The sequence below is a fragment of the Triticum aestivum genome, chromosome 7D (genome assembly GCF_018294505.1).
Source record: "Triticum aestivum cultivar Chinese Spring chromosome 7D, IWGSC CS RefSeq v2.1, whole genome shotgun sequence".
Taxonomy (NCBI): Eukaryota; Viridiplantae; Streptophyta; class Magnoliopsida; order Poales; family Poaceae; genus Triticum; species Triticum aestivum.
Window position 1 is genome coordinate 78,036,437 of NC_057814.1, and position 21,955 is coordinate 78,058,391.

At 43.7% G+C, this 21,955-nt stretch overlaps 1 protein-coding gene across 1 annotated transcript; it reads right to left on the reverse strand.

The window, feature by feature from the left end:
• Window positions 1-20,128: 20,128 nt before the first annotated feature.
• Window positions 20,129-21,717, reverse strand: LOC123166852 (uncharacterized). The gene is made up of 2 exons (XM_044584663.1): window positions 21,115-21,717; window positions 20,129-21,010 (listed from the first exon to the last, which is right to left on the reverse strand). Exons 1-2 carry the CDS (start codon window positions 21,360-21,362, stop codon window positions 20,767-20,769), a joined length of 492 nt encoding a protein of 163 aa, XP_044440598.1. The 5' UTR covers window positions 21,363-21,717; the 3' UTR covers window positions 20,129-20,766.
• Window positions 21,718-21,955: the final 238 nt, after the last annotated feature.

Genomic DNA, 21,955 nt, shown 5'->3' on the forward strand with positions numbered 1-21,955 from the left:
GTATCTAGGATGTCCGGATCGATCGACCACTGCCTTTCCAGGCGACTTCTGCTGTTGAGACTGAGGTGTAGGTTGCTTCTGACTCCTTCCCCAGCCAAAACTATCATTGGACGGGGGTTTATTCAAACCATCCGCATAGAGCCAAGAGCCATACTTCTTGTCCTTCTCCTCATGCACACCTGATCCGCACTCTTTGCAGTCATGACCAAGGACCCACATACACTGCAGAAGCGCGCCAATTTCTCATAGCGCACCAAACAGACTTGGCGCTCTTTCCCCCTTACAATACTGACATACTTGGTGAGAGGCCGACGAACATCATGCCGAACCCTAACCCTAATGTAGTCACCACGGGTATTTCCGGTTAGCCTCATCTCCAAGATCTCACCTGAGTTTTTTAGCAGATTTTCCACAATGTTCTTCCTGCAGAAACCCTCTGGAATCTTGTGAATCTGTAGCCAAATTGGCATAAACACCATGGGCACCTCCTCTGCCTTTGTGAACCCATCATATGGAACCATCAACACAATCAAATTCCTGAAGAGCCAAGGCCCTTGATACATCATGCGTTCCCAATCTCCCAAACATGATGCTTGCACAACAAAAAGCTTCGGACCAACCGGGCGAAACCTTACCGGCTGCGCAGGGTTCCAAGCCGCACGCATATCCTTGTAGAAGGCCGCTTGGCTGAAGGATTTATCGGTATGAACCCTAGCCAGCGCGAGCCATCTCACGCTGTCATTGATCTCCGGATCAGCCTCATCTATCACCAGATCATCAAAATCTTCCTCTTCCAGGTTGAATTGTTCCATGAACTCTCCAAGGTCCGGCGTTCCGAGGGAGCCGCCGCCAGCGCTGGTGCCCGACAGGGCGTCCGCGAGAGGATCCATCGCTACCGAGGAGTGGGGAGGATCGAGGGACGGCCGATCGAGGCTCCACTCGCGGGGAGGGGGATCGATCGGGATGGGAGACGACGGAGTCGCCCGAGAGGAAGAGAAACCCTAGCCTTGCGGGAGGGGAAAGCACCGTATACTCGACTACTTACACATAGAGATGCTTGACGTGTAGAAATGATATACTCCTACATCTCTTGGTCTCGGAGGAGAAAAAGAGCTCTCAGCTGTTTCACATGTCATAGCACATGAAAATGCTGTTTGTACACATGCCATATCTGCGGGGAGTGTGTGCAACTGGATCATTCGGAAGAAACAAAATACTGCAAATGGACAAAACTCAATTCATGGCACCCGTATCACACGTTTATCCAAGCTTTGTCATTATCGCCTAATCTCATGAGTCCCCGGCATGCACATTCACCTGACCAATTACTTCGCGAGTTCTTTTTTTAGGCGTGCTACCTCGCTAGCTTATGCGAGACCTGTGGGTATTTCCACTTAACACTCAGTGCGGCAGATTGCTGACAGTGTGAGCTGGGCTGGGCCATTTGCACCGTGTCTTTTTTTTTTGTATTTGTGTTCATTCTTTGGTTTTCTTTTTCCCTTTTCTTTGATTTATTTTCTCATCTATACAGATAAGTTTGAAATATTTTCAAAATGCACCACGAACATTTTTCTAAAACATGGCAAACATTTTTCAACACATGATGTACATTTTGAAGTACATGGTGACCTTTTCTCAAAAATTGTGCGTGCAAACTTTGAAGACAATCATGCATTTTAGACAACGCTTGTGCAATTTTCAAAATATTAACACATTTTAATAAATATTTCATGTAAATTCAGAAGAATGCAACACCTTTTTTTAAGATTGTTCATATAATTATAAAATAATCACATTTTTCTTAAGAAAATGCATGTGTTTCACGTAAAAACACAAGTGCAAAGCGGAGAAATTGCTAAAACGTGTAGGAGGGGTGCTCTATAACAAACAAGACGCAGCGGCCGAACTTGGCCGTCCCACGATGCATGCGACTATGCGTTTGGGCAACTATTCATCGTTGTGAGCGCCAAATAGGATGTCTCTAGACTTATACTCCCTCCGTACCAAATACGACGAGTAATTAATTTGGAACGGAGGGAGTACAAGTTACGTGCCATGGACAAAGCTCGAATTCTGTCGGAGCCAAAATCCAATACACACAGGCCCATCTAGTAGGAAACTCTGAAATCGTTAGTTAACACGTGTACTCCTTGCAAAGGTCACTCCGACCTGCTTTATTTTCCCACACGTAGGGATGGGTGAGTTTATTTTTGCTTTTCATATATTTCATTTTTCAAAATGATTTATCTCTTGAACCGTGCGTCCAAAATATGAACTGTTTTCACCTTTGCACTCCCCGCGTCGAGATCTAAAAAATTGATACTATGTTCATAGATCTTAACAAAAAAAATAAGGGTGGAATATGTGTTCCACAAATGTAATAACTCATGCTTCAATACAACACTACTTGTGAGTCAGTTATGGGGAAATACGGTTCTGCTTTCACTTGGGGAAGCATAAAGGTAACTCAGACCTTCTCTGGTGATGAAAAGTGGCGCATAGGGTATGTGCCAGTTGTTGCAATTAAGGTGTTTCTGTGGGATTTTCCCCATGCGTAGGGAGAGATAAATGGGTTTATTTGTGCTTTCCGTATATTCTTTTTATGAAACTATTCATCTCATTAATCGTGTGTCCAAATTACAAACAATTTCCACCTCCGCACTCCTCTCGTCGAGATCTAAAAAATATCCCATGTTGATAGGTTTTGACAAAAAAATATGGGAGAAGTATATGCTCCAAAACTGTACTAACCCTTGTTGTAATACAACACTAATTGTGCATCAGTTTTGGGGAAGTATAGTTGTACTTTCATGCAAGAAGCACTAGTGTTCTTCACTTTTGGGGGAAGCATGCGGAAGTACAACTGTTGCTTGATGCGAGGGCATTTGTGCTTCACTTTTTGTGGAAGCACAATGTGCTTTCACGTGAAAAGCATAACTATACTTCATGCCGAAGCACACGCTCCTATTTGATGTAAACAAAAAAACGATGAGAAAAAACCAAACATGAAATAGCAAACAAATCACAAAAAAACAAAAGAAAGACAAAAACCGTCCCAATGAAAACACCCATTGTGCAGCACCTTGAAATGTTGGAGCTTGCCACATGGCACATCGGGGCACTCCCGCGCTCGTACGCCTCGCTCACTAACAGGATGCAGAGTCTCTGCTGCGAGCACTTTGCAAGGGGTAGCTCTTAAATAGTAGCTTCCGACAAGCTGCTACACGCTATAATGAATGGAGCAATGATATATGGGCCGACCCATGTAGTAGTTTATTTATTACGGATGCTTCTTATTTTGTTGTTGATTTTTTCTATTTCGTTTCCTTTTCCTAAGGTTTGTAGTATTGTTCTTTTATTCATTTTAATGTTCCTTTTATGTATATTCAAGTTTCTCTGTTTGTTTTTCGTTATTTTTACCTTTTTAATAAATGAAGTATTTTTAATTTATGAAAATTCATATAGAAAATTCAAATAAATTGAGAAAATTTTAGACACATGCATTTTTAAGCATATGAAGCTTTTTAAAAATACATAATGAATAAATATATTTTTTAATGTTTGAACATATTTCCATAGTATATTTCAGAAATATATTTTAAATTAAAATGTTTGAATACATAAAAATAATTTCAACAAAATAAAAATGGAGGGCGAAAACTGACAAGACATTTGTACCAACACAGCAAACAGACCAGTCAGAAAACATCCAGCGGCCAGCCCATTCCCGTGGGTGCGCTTTTGGGGGCTATTCCGCACTATGTTGCTCCTCGCAAAATCCTAGCTCCCGCCCAACGCGGGGAATACTTCGCTTTTCATAGGAAACACACACTTTCCTCTAGCTAAGAGGCCATACCACACCACAAACGTGATTCGTTTTGGTCTTTTGAATATTGTAGAAGGTTTTGGCCTGTTTCTTTTTTCTTATTTATCTTCTTGAGTTTTCATTTATTTTTTGTTTTTTGTTTCTTATCTTTCACGTTATTTTGGTTCTCATTTTTGTTTTATTTGATATTGCTTTGCGTTTTTTCTGTTAAGTTCCTATTTCTTTATCCTTCATTTTCTTTTCTTTATCCTTTTCTCATCCTATCAAATTCAAGTTTTAAAATTTGTAGAAATTTTAGAATTCAAAATTTAAAAAATTCATGAACACTTTTTTAGATACACGGACATGTTGTAAAATATGTGACATCTATTTATTTTACCATTTTCATTAAACAATTAAGGAGTTTTTTTTGAAAATTAATGAATTTCTTTCCAAATTCGTTAAGAATTTATTAACATTTTCTATTTTTTTAACAATTTTCCCAATAAGATTTTTTTAATGAACTCTTTAAGAACCTTGAACATTTTTAAATTAATAGGGCTGAAATATAAATATCATTCAATTCATAATGGTACTAATAAAACCACCCAATCCGAAAAACCAGCCAAAACATTGGCCAAATATATACAAAAAATCATCCTTGTGCGATAGGACATAAGTGGCCGCGGGCCACGCGACGAGAACGCGAGTCTAGCGTAGGATCGGCCGAGCAACCGCCGTACCAGTGCGCTCGCGCGACAAGCCCGAGGCACGGCCTAGTCGGAGACAATGAAGATATTGATGAAGTAGACGCGTGAAAGATCGTGGATGTGGCCTAGAGGGGGGGTGAATAGGCGCTTTAAAATTATTACGATTTAGGCTTGAACAAATGCGGAATAAACCTAGCGGTTAATTTGACAAGCACAAAACCTACAACAACTAGGCTCACCTATGTGCACCAACAACTTATGCTAAGCAAGATAAACAGCTATGTGATAGCAAGATCTATGACAAGAAACAGTATGGCTATCACAAAGTAACGTGCATAAGTAAAGGGTTCGGGTAAGAGATAACCGAGGCACGCGGAGACGACGATGTATCCCGAAGTTCACACCCTTGCGGATGCTAATCTCCGTTTTGAGCGATGTGGAGGCACAATGCTCCCCAAGAAGCCATTAGGGCCACCGTAATCTCCTCATGCCCTCGCACAATGCAAGATGTCGTGATTACACTAAGTGACCCTTGAGGCTGTCACCGAACCCGTACAAATGGCAACCCTTGGGGGCGGTCACTGAACCCGTACACTTTGGCAACCCTTGGGGGTGGTCACCGGAACCCGTCAAATTGCTCGGGGCGATCTCCACAACATAAGTGGAGACCCCGACGCTTGCCCGGAGCTTTACACCATAATGATTGAGCTCTGGACACCAACAACCGTCTAGGGCACCAAGGCACCCAAGAAGAACAAGCTCAAGGTTACCAAGCATCCAAAAGTAATAAGCTTCTCAACTTCACTTCCACGTATCACCGTGAATAACTCAAACCGATGCACCAAATGCAACGGCAAGGGCACACGAAGTGCCCAAATCCTTCTCTCCCAAATCCCACCAAAGAAACTAATGCTAGGGAGGAAAATGAGAGGAAGAACGAAGAAAAGAACACGAAGAACTCCAAGATCTAGATCCAAAGGGTTCCCCCCACATAGAGGAGAAAGTGATTGGTGGAGATGTGGATCTAGATCTCCTCTCTCTTTTCCCCCAAAACTAGCAAGAATCCATGGAGGGATTGAGAGATAGAAAGCTCGAAGAAGGTCAACAATGGCGGAAGAACACGAGCTAAAGGAATAAGGCTCAATGGGGAAGAAGACCCCCTTTTATAGGGGGGATCCAACCATTATCCCCATTCTCAGACCGCTTACAAGCGGTACTACCGCTCCTACTGCCGTTAATATTGCCACCGAACCCGACACGAGACACGCAGGTCTCGAGTCGAGGTGGTACTAGCGCGGAACCGAAGCCGTACTACCGCCTGTGGCCGTGGGCGGTACTACCGCTGTGAAACAACGGTACTACCGCTGTGAAACAGTGGTACTACCGCTTGTGGCTTTCAGCGGTACTGCCGCTCCGGTGCCGCGGTTCTACCGCTGGCGCCTCCCAATGTCACTTCCAAGCAAAACAGATGCTCCAGGAAAACCAAAACTGCCACAACTTCTACAAATGAGCTCCGAATTGAGCAAACTCAAGCTTGTTGAAAAGATGAAGACGAGTAGCATCAAAACAACGGCATCAAAAAGAGAAGAGGCAGGGGAGGTATGCCTAATATATAGAGGAGAGAAACCTCTAAAAGAGAAGAACCGACATAACCTCCAACATCGAAAACATCATAGAAGATTCATGTGAACTCCGTTTTTGATGAACTCGAGCTTGTCATCAAGATGATTGCTACCTCTTGAGCACTGCGTTGGTTTTCCCTTAAAGAGGAAAGGGTGATGCAGTAAAGCAGCGTAAGTATTTCCCTCAGTTTTTGAGAACCAAGGTATCAATCCAGTAGGAGGCCACGCACGAGTCCCTCGCACCTACACAAACAAATAAATCCTCGCAACCAACGCAATAATGGGGTTGTTAATCCCTTCACGGTCACTTACGAGAGTGAGATCTGATAGATATGATAAGATAATATTTTTGGTATTTTTATGATAAAGATGCAAAGTAAAATAAAAGGCAATAAAAATAGCTAAGTGTTGGAAGATTAATATGATGAAAGATAGACCCGGGGGCCATAGGTTTCACTAGTGGCTTCTCTCGAGAGCATAAGTATTATGGTGGGTGAACAAATTACTGTTGAGCAATTGACAGAACTGAGCATAGTTATGAGAATATCTAGGTATGATCATGTATATAGGCATCACGTCCGCGACAAGTAGACCGACTCCGGCCTGCATCTACTACTATTCCTCCACACATCGACCGCTATCCAGCATGTATCAAGAGTATTAAGTTCATAAGAACAGGGTAACGCTTTAATTAAGATGACATGATGTAGAGGGATAAACTCATGCAATATGATATAAACCCCATCTTGTTATCCTCGATGGCAACAATACAATACGTGCCTTGCTGCCCCTACTGTCACTGGGAAAGGACACCACAAGATTGAACCCAAAGCTAAGCACTTCTCCCATTGCAAGAAAGGTCAATCTAGTAGGCCAAACCAAACTGATAATTCAAAGAGACTTGCAAAGATAACCAATCATACATAAAAGAATTCAGAGAAGATTCAAATATTTTTCATAGATAAACTTGATCATAAACCCACAATTCATCGGTCTCAACAAAACCACCGCAAAAGAAGATTACATCGAATAGATCTCCACGAGAATCATGGAGAACTTTGTATTGAGATCCAAAGAGAGAGAAGAAGCCATCTAGCTAATAACTATGGACCCGAAGGTCTGAGGTAAACTACTCACACATCATCGGAGAGGCTATGGTGTTGATGTAGAAGCCCTCCGTGATCGATGCCCCCTCCGGCGGAGCTCCAGAAAAGGCCCCAAGATGGGATCTCACGGGTACAGAAGGTTGCGGCGGTGGAATTAGGTTTTTGGCTCCGTATCTGATAGTTTAGGGGTACATAGGTATATATATAGGAGGAAGAAGTACGTTGGTGGAGCAACGTGGGGCCCACGAGGATGGAGGGCGCGCCTGGGGAGGGGGGGTAGGCGCGCCCCCTACCTCGTGCCTTCCTGGTTGATGTCTTGACGTAGGGTCCAAGTCCTCTGGATCACGTTCGTTCCGAAAATCACGTTCCTGAAGGTTTCATTCCGTTTGGACTCCGTTTGGTATATTTTTTTTCTGCAAAACTCGTAAATAGGCAAAAAAACAGCAATTTTGGGCTGGGTCTCTGGTTAATAGGTTAGTCCCAAAAATAATATAAAAGTGTATAATAAAGCCCATTAATGTCCAAAACAGAATATAATATAGCATGGAACAATAAAAAATTATAGATACGTTGGAGACGTATCAAGCATCCCCAAGCTTAATTCCTGTTCGTCCTCGAGTAGGTAAATGATAAAAATAGAAATTTTGATGTGGAATGCTACTTGGCATAATTTCAATGTAAATCTCTTAATTGTGGTATGAATATTAAGATCCGAAAGATTCAAGATAAAGGTTTAATATTGACATAAACGTAATAATACTTCAAGCATACTAAATAAGCAATTATGTCCTCTCAAAATAACATGGCCAAAGAAAGTTCATCCCTACAAAATCATATAGTTTAGTCATGCTCCATTTTCATCACACAAGAATGCTCACATCATGCACAACCCCGATGACAAGCCAACCAATTGTTTCATACTTTAGTAATCTCAAACTTTTTCAACCTTCACGCAATACATGAGCGTGGGCCATGGATATAGCACTATGGGTGAAATAGAATATAATGATGGGGGTTATGTGGAGAAGACAAAAAAGGAGAAAGTCTCACATCAACGCGGCTAATCAATGAGCTATGGAGATGCCCATCGATTGATGTTAATGCCAGGAGTAGGGATTGCCATGCAACAAATGCACTAGAGCTATAAATGCATGGAAGCTCAACAAAAGAAACTAAGTGGGTGTGCATCCAACTTGCTTGCTCACGAAGACCTAGGGCATTTGAGGAAGCCCATTGTTGGAATATACAAGCCAAGTTCTATTATGAAAAATTGCCACTAGTATATGAAAGTGACAAAACAACTCTCTATCATGAAGATCATTGTGCTACTTTGAAGCACAAGTGTGGAAAAAGGATAGTAGCATTGCCCCCCTTTTTTGGCCTTCTTTTTTTTATTTGGCCTTTCTTTTTTTTATTGGGACAATGCTCTATGAATAATGATTATGACACTTCTATTTATTTACAACTCAATGATTACAACTCGATACTAGAACAAAGTATGACTCTATATCAATGCCTGCGGCGGTATACCGGGATAGCAATGAATCAAGAGTGACATGCATGAAAAAATTATGAACGGTGGCTTTGCCACAAAATACGATGTCAACTACATGATCATGCAAAGCAATATGACAATGATGAACGTGTCATGATAAACGGAACGGTGCAAAGTTGCATGGCAATATATCTCGGAATGGCTATGGAAATGGCATAATAGGTAGGTATGGTGGCTGTTTTGAGGAGGATATAAGGAGGTTTATGTGTGAAAGAGCATATCATATCACGGGGTTTGGATGCACCGGCGAAGTTTGCACCAACTCTCAATGTGAGAAAGGGCAATGCACGGTACCGAAGAGGCTAGCAATGATGGAAGGGTAAGAGTGCGTATAATCCATGGACTCAACATTAGTCATAAAGAACTCACATAATTATTGCAAAAATCTACAAGTCATCAAAAACCAAGCACTACGCGCATGCTCCTAGGGGGATAGATTGGTAGAAAAATACCATCGCTCGTCCCCGACCGCCACTCATAAGGAGGACAATCAAAGAACACCTCATGTTTCAAATTTATTACATAACGTTTACCATACATGCATGCTACGGGACTTGCAAACTTCAACACAAGTATTTCTCAAATTCACAACTACTCAACTAGCACAACTTTAATATCACTACCTCCATATCTCAAAACAATCATCAAGCATCAAACTTCTCTTAGCATTCAGCACACTCATAAGAAAGTTTTTTACTAGTCTTGAATACCTAACATATTAGGATTAATTTCCCAATTTAAGCAAATTACCATGCTGTTTAAGACTCTCAAAATAATATCAGTGAAGCATGAGAGAATAATAGTTTCTATAAAACAAAACCACCGCCGTGCTCTAAAAGATATAAGTGAAGCACTAGAGCAAAAACTATATAGCTCAAAAGATATAAGTGAAGCGCATAGAGTATTCTAATAAATTCCGAATCATGTGTGTCTCTCTCAAAAGGTGTGTACAGAAAAAATGATTGTGGTAAACTAAAAAGCAAAGACTCAAAGCATACAAGATGCTCCAAGCAAAATACATATCATGTGGTGAATAAAAATATAGCTCCAAGTAAAGTTAACGATGGAAGTAGACGAAAGAGGGGATGCCTTCCGGGGCATCCCCAAGCTTTGGCTTTTTGGTGTCCTTAGATTAGCTTGGGGTGCCATGGGCATCCCAAATCTTAGGCTCTTGCCACTCCTTGTTCCTTAATCCATCAAATCTTTTACCCAAAACATGAAAACTTCACAACACAAAACTTAGCAGAAAATCTCGTGAGCTCCGTTAGTGAAAGAAAACAAAACACCACTTCAAGGTACTGTAATGAATGTAATGAACTCATTCTTTATTTATATTGGTGTTAAACCCACTGTATTCAAACTTCTCTATGGTTTATAAACTATTTTACTAGCCATAGATTCATCAAAATAAGCAAACAACACACGAAAAACAGAATCTGTCAAAAACAGAACAGTCTGTAGTAATCTGTAACTAACACAAACTTCTGGAACTCCAAAAATTCAGCCAAAATAGGGCGACCTAGACAATTTGTTTATTGATCAGAAGCAATTCGAATCAATATTTTATCACGTTCTGGTGATTTTTAACAATTATTTTCGTGAACAGAAAGTTTCTGGAATTTTCAGCAAGATCAAATAACTATCATCCAAGAAGATCCTATAGGTTAAACTTGGCACAAACACTAATTAAAACATAAAAATACATCTAACCAGAGGCTAGATCAAATATTTATTCCTAAACATAATCAAAAAGCAAAAAAAAAAACTAAAAATAAAATTGGGTTGCCTCCCAACAAGCGCTATCGTTTAACGCCCCTAGCTAGGCATTAATAATTTTGGTGATGCTCACAAGAAAGACAAGAATTGAAGCGCAAAGAGAGCATCATCAAACACGTGATAAACACATCTAAGTCTAACATACTTCCTATGCATAGGCATTTTATAAGCAAACAAATTATCATAGCAAGCAAAAATTAGCATATGCAAGGAAGAAGAAATAGACGATAGCAATCTCAACATGAAGAGAGGTAATTTAGTAACATAAAAATTTCTACAACCATATTTTCCTCTCTCATAATAATTACATGTAGGATCATAAGCAAATTCAACAAAATAGCTATGACATAAAATATTTTCAACATGATCCACATGCATGCAAAGTTGACACTCTTCCAAAATAGTGGGATTAACATTAACTAAAGTCATGACCTCTCCAAACCCACTTTTATCAAAAATACCATAAGATTGAAAATTCTCCAAATATGTGGGATCTAAAGTTGACACTCTTCCAAACCCACTTTCAATATTATTGCAAACACTATTAACAATCTCATATTCATCATGGGGCTTAAATAAATTTTCAAGATCATAAGAAGAATCACCCCAATCATGATCATTGCAACAAATAGTAGTCATAGCAAAACTAGCATCCCCAAGCTTGAGGTTTTGCATATCATTAACACAATTGACATCAAGAGAATTTATAATAACATCATTGCAATCATGCTTTTCATCGAAGGAACTATCAAGTATGGGTGCAATAGCAACGATCTCATGTTTAACATAAGGAAGTATAGCAAATTCATCTTCATAAATATTGGCATCATGGCCACAAGAATAGCAAGCATCATGTTCATCAAGGGATATCGCAATCAAATCATCGGAATCATAATTATCTATAGATTCATGCATATCATTATTTTCTTCCAAAGCAACGGTCATTCTCTCAATAAATTCTTTGACATAGACATTATGAGCATAATTTTCATAGCAATATTTAAGTATGTCAAAATTTTCAGATTCGTAGAGAGTAATATCATACTTTTCAATCAAAGAAGCAACTTCATAAGCACCCTTAAAAGCAACAAATTCTTCAATTTGTTCGATATCGTAGTAACTATAAACACCCTTTGCATAAGAAGATAAGATTTCATTATCATTAAACTCACATAGGTAGGGAAGGTGTTTTTTAGGGTTCTTAGAGCAACAAGTAAAATCACAAATTTCACAAAGATTCCAAGCATAACACAGCAATCTGTTTATTTGATTCCATAAGAGTCTCCCTTTTTTAGACAAATGGTGACGCACAAAATGGGCATGCTCATCTAAAGATTTCCGATCAATTAGGCTAGTTGGGGTTTCAGCACGAGCGCATAAGGATTGAAGATGATCCAAGTAGAACACTTTAAGTGGATCCATATCAATAGATTTTTAGCAAGCAAAGATGCAAGCAAATAGAAGGAACATAGAAATACAAACAAAAAGACATACGGGAAGAAGGCGAAGAAAAGGCGAACAAAACGGCAAGGGTGAAGTGGGGGAGAGGAAAATGAGAGGCAAATGGCAAATAATGTAATGCGAGGGATAAGAGTTTGTGATGGGTACTTGGTATGTCTTGACTTGTGCGTAGACTCCCCGGCAACGGCGCCAGAAATCCTTCTTGCTACCTCTTGAGAACTGCGTTGGTTTTCGCTTGAAGAGGAAAGGGTGATGCAGTAAAGCAGCGTAAGTATTTCCCTCAGTTTTTGAGAACCAAGGTATCAATCCAGTAGGAGGCCACGCACGAGTCCCTTGCACCTACACAAACAAATAAATCCTCGCAACCAACGCAATAAAGGGGTTGTCAATCCCTTCACGGTCACTTACGAGAGTGAGATCTGATAGATATGATAAGATAATATTTTTTGGTATTTTTATGATAAAGATGCAAAGTAAAATAAAAGGCAATAAAAATAGCTAAGTGTTGGAAGATTAATATGATGAAAGATAGACCCGGGGGCCATAGGTTTCACTAGTGGCTTCTCTCGAGAGCATAAGTATTACGGTGGGTGAACAAATTACTGTTGAGCAATTGACAGAATTGAGCATAGTTATGAGAATATCTAGGTATGATCATGTATATAGGCATCACGTCCGCGTCAAGTAGACCGACTCCTGCCTGCATCTACTACTACTACTCCACACATCGACCGATATCCAGCATGCATCTAGAGTATTAAGTTCATAAGAACAGAGTAACGCTTTAAGTAAGATGACATGATGTAGAGGGATAAACTCATGCAATATGATATAAACCCCATCTTGTTATCCTCGATGGCAACAATACAATACGTGCCTTGCTGCCCCTACTGTCACTGGGAAAGGACACCGCAAGATTGAACCCAAAGCTAAGCACTTCTCCCATTGCAAGAAAGATCAATCTAGTAGGCCAAATCAAACTGATAATTCGAAGAGACTTGCAAAGATAACCAATCATACATAAAAGAATTCAGAGAAGATTCAAATATTGTTCATAGATAAACTTGATCATAAAACCACAATTCATCAGTCTCAACAAACACACCGCAAAAGAAGATTACATCGAATAGATCTCCATGAGAATCGTGGAGAACTTTGTATTGAGATCCAAAGAGAGAGAGAAGAAGCCATCTAGCTAATAACATCATCGGAGAGTCTATGGTGTTGATGGAGAAGCCCTCCGTGATCGATGCCCCCTCCGGTGGAGCTCCGGAAAAGGCCCCAAGATGGGATCTCACGGGTACAGAAGGTTGCGGCGGTGGAATTAGGTTTTTGGCTCCGTATCTGGTAGTTTGGGGGTACGTAGGTATATATAGGAGGAAGAAGTACGTCAGTGGAGCAACATGGGGCCCATGAGGGTGGAGGGCGCGCATGGGGGGGTAGGCGTGCCCCCTACCTCGTGCCTTCCTGGTTGATGTCTTGACGTAGGGTCCAAGTCCTCTGGATCACGTTCGTTCCGAAAATCACGTTCCCGAAGGTTTCATTCCGTTTGATATTCTTTTTCTGCGAAACTCTGAAATAGGCAAAAAACAGCAATTCTGGGTTGGGCCTCCGGTTAATAGGTTAGTCCCAAAAATAATATAAAAGTGTATAATAAAGCCCATTAATGTCCAAAACAGAATATAATATAGCATGGAACAATAAAAAATTATAGATACGTTGGAGACGTATCAATGATCATAAGCTCCAAATCTCACAAGGTGAAAAACTAGACAAGAACCAATAAAGATGATGCAAGGATGCAATGGTTTGAGCTCTCTACAAACAATACAATCAAGCTAATCATCGAGAGCCACCCTTGATAGTACAACAATCGATCCTATAACCCGGTCTCCCAACTACCACCATGAGACTGGTAAAATAGAGTACCTATCAAGGGAAAATCTTTGCCACACATAGTCCACTTGAGCAAGATGATGACGATCTTGACTCCCTCAAGATGGACCACCTTTCTTGATTGCGTTGGCTCGATGAAGACTAGTTGATTGCAACCCCATACTCCACTATGGGTGAGCCACTCTTCGGCACATCTTCACAAGTTCATTGACACCACAGCGGACGGCAAGCTTCAAGCACTTGATCTCTTTGTGATGCTTCACTTGAACTTGCACACCGCAATCTTGATGATGATCACCACTTGATGTCATCCTCCATGGGTTGTATAATATCTTCCTCTTGACGCAAGCCCATGGAAACATACCTAACCCCACATAGAACTCTCACGTAGACCATGGGTTAGTACACAAAGCGTAATGGACAATGCTTACCTTACCATGGGATCACTTGATCCCTCTCGGTACAGCTTCTACGCTTTGTGTGTTGATCAACTTGTATCACTTTCTGTACTTAGTCTTGATCAAACTTGAATCTTTCGAACTCTCTTCATTTGGATGATGTCTTTGAAGGTAAACATGAATGATCACACACTCTTCTTCTTCAAGACATGCTTGCAATAAGCTCAACACTTACATAGCCAATCTTTGGATAATTCCTTAATAGCACCTTAGTAAACTCATAAACTCCTTGAAACCAACACATGGACTTCAAGAAATGCATATGGACAAATCCTTCAAATATAACTCAATGCAACCATTAGTCCATGGAGAATGTCATGAATTACCAAAACCACACATGGGGGCACCACATGTTCTTTCAACGCGTGTTGTAGTTGATGGATGGTGGCGGGCGACGCAAATCAATCTATAGATTAGAAAACCAAGAAAGAACACCGATCAAACGACCGACAAGAGAGAAAAACCTGGATCAATTGATCGGGAAAAAGAATCTTTAGGGCAGCAGATCAACACGATCGGCAGACGAACCCTAGGTCCGGGCGGCGCGACCCGCGCCGGTGATCATGGAGATTCGACCGTCCCGGGGGCGGCGCGATGCAGAAGCGGAGGCGACGGCTAGGGTTTTGGATCGGGGTTAGGCTGATACCATATTAGAAGGAGAGAGAATTGGCGAAATATGATGATTGTATTGCTTGAGCCTCATGTGCATATATATAGGAGTACATGACAATCTTGGAGTACAAGGCAAAGTAGAATAAATCCTATAATGTACTACATTTCCTAAATAACCATGATACTCAATAGATGGAAGCACAAACATTTTATTGCTTTAAGATTCGTTTTCCACACGTCAGCAAATGTCGGGCTGGGCGACATCTCCGACGGTGGATCAGGAACGGAGGTGAGGATTGGGAGCAAGGGTGGAGGCCAGTGAGGGTTCGGGCGCGGGAATTGTTGGAGGGCGCCGGAATTAGGAGGAAGGGTTTGGTGGATTTGGTGCAATTTGGGGTGGGGTCGGGCTGTTGGGTCCGACGTGGCGGGGCGTGCCCGAACGCGCCCGGGCTGCCCCATATCCGCCCCATATTTGGGCTGGACATGGGGGTTGCCTGTCAGCCCGGGGGTTTGAGGGCTGTTTGAGAGGGCCTGCCTGGGCATATAAGGCGGGTTTGAAAGGTCCGGTTGTAGATGCTCTAAGGCTGCTAGTGCTAGTGCTAACCATAAAAGGAAGATTATATGGGTCTGCTAATCATATTAATTAGGTCTGCTAAATATCTACAACTAATTGTATTGTCCTACTGGAGCTGACAGGGGGGCCGTAACAGCTTGCGTAACAAGTTCCTGCACAAAAATCGCTGCTCGGGGCGGGACTATGTGCCGGTGCACCGGCCAAAAGTTTGGGCCGGTCGCACCGCGAGCGTTCAATGTGTTACCTTCCAGCCGTCCAGATCGAGTCCTCTTTTTGTCCCCTTCCTCCACATCTTCTTATCCTGAAAAACAGCATCCACGCACAGCTTGAAGAGCGACGACGAGCGCTGCAGGCCTCCTTGCTCCCTGCCATGGATGCGCCCCCCTTGTCACTGTCCGCCCCGCTCCCCGCCATAGATGCGCCCCCTCGTCGATGACGGTTTGCAGCCTCACTGTCAACGTTCGCTTCCTCGCCATGGCCGCCTCAGCATGCAACTCGTGGCCATGGACGCGTCGCTGCTCCAGGTTGCGCCGCCCCGCCATGATTGTAACTCACCATCCCCCGTGGCTGCAGCACCGGGCTTGCGTCGCCCCGCCGCCCTCGCCATCAACACCCGGCGCACGAGGGCATCATGCACTGCCCTCTCGATGTCGCCTCTTGGGTCGCTGATTCGTCCATATAACCATCGCAGCAAAAACGAACGTCGGATGTAGCTTTTGCTGTTGCCGGTTCTAGCCTACCACGGTAGCACCCGTCACCGCTTCATCGATTGAAGCAAAAAAACACCGGTTCGAGCTTTCATCAGTAATGGTTCCAGCATCCCCACCCCGTACTTGCAGCTCCGCAAGTAGCCGGTTCCAGTAAAAAAATCATCCGCCGGGCGTAGCACTATTGCTTACGATGTAGCTTCGGAAGATGTTGGTTCCAGCATTTTTGTATGCTGGTTCCAGCATTTCTCCTGCCGGCCTGGAGCTTTGAAGCATCTCCGGCCTGCCGTTCCAGCATCTCTGGGACATGGTTCCAGCATCACCAGAACACGGTTCCAGCTCGGGCGTGTATCGATTCCAGTATGGCACGCGCTGGTTCCTGCTCCTGGCGTGTCTGGTTGTAGCTCCTCTGCTAGCAGGTTCCAGCATATTGCATCAACGGTTGCAGCACCGCAGGTAGCATGCGTCGTTCTCAGCTCGCCGGTGTAGCTAATTCGTAACACACCGTCGGCGTCGTTCCAGCTCAACAAACTGTGCTTGTAGCACCTGCAACGCGCGGTCCCAACTCCTGGTGTTGGGTCTCTCCTAGGGAGGAGACTCGTCGCAGCGCGCTCGCCCAGTGTGGCGCCAGAGGTGGCTGTAGCAGGAAGCAGAGGTGGCGGCAGACATGAGGAAGAAGAAAAAGGAACAATGACAGCAGGGATGAGGAAGAAGAAAGAGTGGTGGAGACAACTTGCAAAGGGATAAGGGAAGCTGGCGTGGCTGCGTAGACCCACCCAACAGGTCTGGCATGTGGTAACGCACGTGCGACTTGGGGGCACATGGAAACGTTTAATCGTGTTGTATTGTACGGTCCGCGTGCAATCGGCCGAAGTTTCGGCTGGCGCGCCGGATACAAGCGTTTCCCTTACTGGAAACGGGATCGTTAGGGGGGTCTCGACCCCCATTGTCTTTTTCCCTGGTCATACACTACTATCATATGCATGACACTAACTTATGATACTACCCATTACAAGCAGCCTCAGTTATATCTTCTAATTTTACTGATGCTGCGATATATATATATATTCGATATCATCCAGAAAATAAGAAAAGATCATATGCATTTCCCCCCACATCCCGCGACATGAAAATGGTTAGATACATTACCCACGTCCTTGCTATTTTTTAATGGAGCTTCTGCTAATTTTCTCGAATATGCACAAGTGTACGTACTATATTATAAAGAAGATGATGGGGTAAAGAGCCCCTCCCCATTAGTGTTGCAAGTTACATGTACACCAACACCACTTTCACCCTATCTATAGCTAGCTTAACTTGTTGCTCTAGCCCACACATCCATGTCTCGAAAGAAGGCATCCGAGTCGCCTTCAAGCGGAGCTGCTGCTAATTTTATTTCAAGAATCCTTTGACAGAACTTTGTTTTGACAGTGATGCTACACTATTTTTATTTTTCTTTTTACGTAAATTCTTACAGGAAGTAGCATTCTTCCATAGGCTTTAGCCCTTAGGTCTAGCATTTTTGTGCTTTTGATTGCAAAAGAAGATGACCTATTCAACCTCACGCTACTGCAGAACCAGCCTGTAGTCCTGGTTCGTAAGGCTAGAACCGGCACTAAAGGGTGGGGACTAAATGCCCCCTCCCTTTAGTCCCGGTTCAACACGAACCGGGACCAAAGGCCCACCACGTGGCACGAGCCCGCGCCGGGGGGCTGGGGGCCTTTAGTCCCGGTTGGTTACACGAACCGGGACTAAAGGTTTTAGGAGTTTAGGGGTTTTTGTTTTATTTTTCCTTTATTTTTGTGTTTTCCATTTAGTTCCTTTTCATTTACTGGTATTTTATATATAAATAGAATTTCTTGTAGAACCGTCCATATATATAGCCGGTCTATTCTGCTAATATCAACAGAATAACTATTATGATAACACTTCCGCACTGCACGTTCAATACAAGTGCACGTCATTATTTGAAGCAAGTGTGCTGCAGTACTCAGACGAGTGAACTTCGTGTCGGAAAAAACTGCACGCAGTGTTTTTCTGGTACTGTTTTCGCTCTAGTTTTTTAACCGTTTATCAGAACAAGGCGTGTAATATACCATTGGAAAGCTATGGATTAGGCGCAACTTTGCCATGTTAAACATTTTTCTAGATTCTCCACAATTTAAGAGCAGTTTTAAAAACGGTGCCGCGGACGACGAGTGGTAGCGAACTTTTCGCGTTTTTTTCTAAACCACTAGTCGGAATGAAGCAGATGATACACCGTTGGAAAGATATCATCGAGGTGCATCTTTTGCATATCTATTATTTTCTCAAATTCGTTACGGTTTAAGAGCAGTTTCAAATTTACTAAATCGCGGAATTCTGTTTTTCAATTGTTTTTTAAAAAATTGGTACTGTTTTCGCTCCAGTTTTTGAACCGTTTGTCGAAACGAGGCATGTGATATGTCGTTGAAAAGCTACGGACGAGGCGCAACTTTCATATGTTGAAATATTTTTGAGATTCCTTACGGTTTTTAGTTAATTTTGAAAATCGTGCGGCTGACGACGAGAGACAGCAGCCCTTTTTCGCGAAATTTTTACAAACCGTTGGTCAAAATGATTCAAATCTTACGCCATTGGAAAGATATCGACGAGACGTAACTTTTTGATGTAGAACACTCTCTCTGATTCCTTATGGTTTAAGAGTAATTTTGATTTTAACGAAATGCGGACACTCTGTTTCTTCGCAACCCCAAATCGTCGTATGTACGCACTGCTTCTGACTAAAACCGCACTTCATCATACGAACAAGTGCACTGCATAATTTCTTTTTTATGGGACCTAAACTTTCCCAAACGAGGTGGAGTGCACTTCATCTCGAGCGTTGGTGAACCGCAATAGTATGAAAAGGGAACCTCGAGACAACCGTAAACGGGCCACGACACCGCACTTCATTAGACCGATAAGTGCACTGCATGATTTCTTTTTTGTGGGACATAAAATTTTCCAAACGAGGTAGCAAACCGCACTTCTTTAAACTAAAACCCGCACTTTATCAGACGGACAAGTGCACTGCATGATTTCTTTTTTGTGGGACGTAAATTTCCCAAACGAGGTAGCAAACCGCACTTCTTTAGACTAAAAACCTCACTGCATCAAATAGTCAAGCGAACTTCATGATTTTCTTTTGTCGGGCGTAAATTTTCTTAGACAAGTTTTTGTGTGTTTTTGTTGTCTTTTCTTTCTTTATTTTTATGAACAAGAGTGAACCGCATGGACAAGGGCAAGTGAGCCGCGACATATATCAAAGTGAACCGCAATAATATCTTGTTGTCTCGCTAAAATTTTCGCACTTTTCATAATGGGCACAAGTGAACAGCACCACTCTCAAAAGTGAACCACATCCGAGGACCAATTGCACTGCAAAATGAACCACACACATTTTTTGTTTTCCTTTTAATTTTAGAAATTCTTCCGCACTGCGAGGACAAGGCGAGTGAACCGCAAGGACAATGCGAGTAAACCACACTGTTTTTTTTATTTGGTTTCTTTTTTTGTTTTTTATCCACCACCGTGTGTACCTTGAAATTTAACTTGTGTTGTGGTTTCACATGGGCACCCCTCAATTTGTTTAGGCGCATGCGGACTACATGATCAAGGTTAGTGTACTGCATCATGTGTTTCCTCGTTTTCTAATAAAAAGAAGTGAATTTGCATCCAAGTCAACTGTAATATTTTTTTTAAGTTAACTGAGGGAAACAAAGGAAAATGAACAGTAGCACATGACAAAATGTACAGCCAGGGTGCTCCAAGTGAACGGCATGCCCATACCCTCGGGACTGTATGCACAGCATGCCCAAAACCTTGCATTAGTAATCACGGACTGCACTAGGAAATCTTCTGGGCTGAATACACCAAAACTGACAGCAAAACTGACAGTAATCTAAAAATACACCAAAACTGACAGCAAAAATCCACTAGGAAATTTCTTTCAATAAAGGAAGAGGGAATCAGAGGCAATGCTTCAATCTCCCAGGACTACGAGAACAAAATAAACCAAAAACACATGAACTGCATTAGTGCCTAACCAACTGCAATGATTTCTTTACAATTCTTAGCCACTGTAGAATTTGGGCACGTGGGGGGACGACCTGCGTGGGTTGCCCCGGCGGACTGCACGCTAAGTGAGGGGAGCCCTGGGCTGCTCCACAACAAGGCTTCCAGTGACCTGCACGCTAAGTGAGGGAAGCCCGATCTAGCACACCGGCGAGCTGGACAGGTGCAAAACAACCCCATGGAACCTCACACGGCCTTGTTACCACACTACATCACACGCACTGCACACACAAGTGAACCTAACCGCAGTGTACATCCGGGCGGACGGCACTGGGGAAACCGCACTGCACACGCGGGCGAACATCACTGGGAAATCACACGCCTGAGCGTGACGCCGCCAAAATCCCGAGCTGCACACGCCAATTCAACAAACTGCATCGTCGTACGTACTACAGCGCTGGCCAAGCTGCACAGCCAAAATCCCGTGAGGCCAAACCGCACACATCACTTGACCGCACTGCAGCGCTGGCCAAGCTGCACAGCCCACAACTGCAGAAGCCACATGTTGTGGGGCAACGAACTGTAGCAAGGTCGCCGACGACCAATTCACGACACCGGAGTTGACCATCGCCGGACTGCACACACACACACACGAGTTGAATCGCCAGAGCTGCGCAGCGCCACGCCGTCGAGCTGCACGAAAATACGAAAATAGAACCGCATTAGGTGCTGGAGGCAGATACACGCAAAGAGCAGCCCGAGGAAGATGGATGGGGGCGGCACGCCCGGATCCGCACCGGAGATGCGAGGCAGGTGACGCCTGCGTTCGGATCCGGCGTGAGATGGGGCATGGCACGGCGAGGTCGCCATCGCCGGAGGATGGAGCAGATGTTCGCAGCCGCGTCGTCAAGCTTGGTCGGGGGCGGGGGCGTTGTGGACTACGCTGTGGAGCCCCGCCCATGAAGACCGGCCGTCGTGGGGACGGGGCCGTGGCCGTCGAGGCCGGCCGTCGCGGGGTGGGGAAGTGGCCGTGGAGGCCGGCCATCGCGGGCCAGGGTCGGGGTGGGGCGAGGGCAGCGCCTTGGGGTTGGGGGCGGACAGGCCCTCTTCCGGCGCAGATCCAGGGTAATGGAGGCGTGGCGGCGCGGATCCAGGGCCTCTGCTGGTGGCAGCAGGGTGGACCATCGCCGGAGCGGCCTTGGGAGGCCGGGGTAGGGGGTGGTGGGAAGGGGGTGCTCGGGGCGGGGCGGGGCGTGGTTGGAGGCGGTGGCTGTCTGGCTCCGGCGCGGTGCAGAAGGTAGTTGGAGGCGGGCAGCGCCGGGTAGGAGAGGAAGGTGGTTGGTCGTGGGGAATCAGAGGAGGCGTTGGTGGGAGAGGAAGATGGACAGAGAGGTGGTCGAGTGGTGGGGGTGGGGGCGGTTGCTTTTTTCTGTTTCGCACGACCATTAATCACACATACATATGTATATATATACAATTTGGCATATACAATTTCTCCTACAATATGCAGATCATTACATGGAGGCATTATAGCTTGTAATAGTATTCTCCTTTGGGTTCTATGACCCGGTCAAGCAAAAATCCAGTTATTTCCTCTTGGATTGCTCGTACGCGATCCGCTGGTAGGAGCTTATGCCG

Coding starts and splice junctions, on each gene's coding strand:
- LOC123166852 (XM_044584663.1), bottom strand. CDS start 21,362: ATGGCCGGCCTCCACGGCCACTTCCCCACCCCGCGACGGCCGGCCTCG. Junction 21,011..21,114: donor TCACCTGCCTCGCATCTCCG/GTGCGGATCCGG, acceptor ATTTTCGTGCAG/CTCGACGGCGTGGCGCTGCG.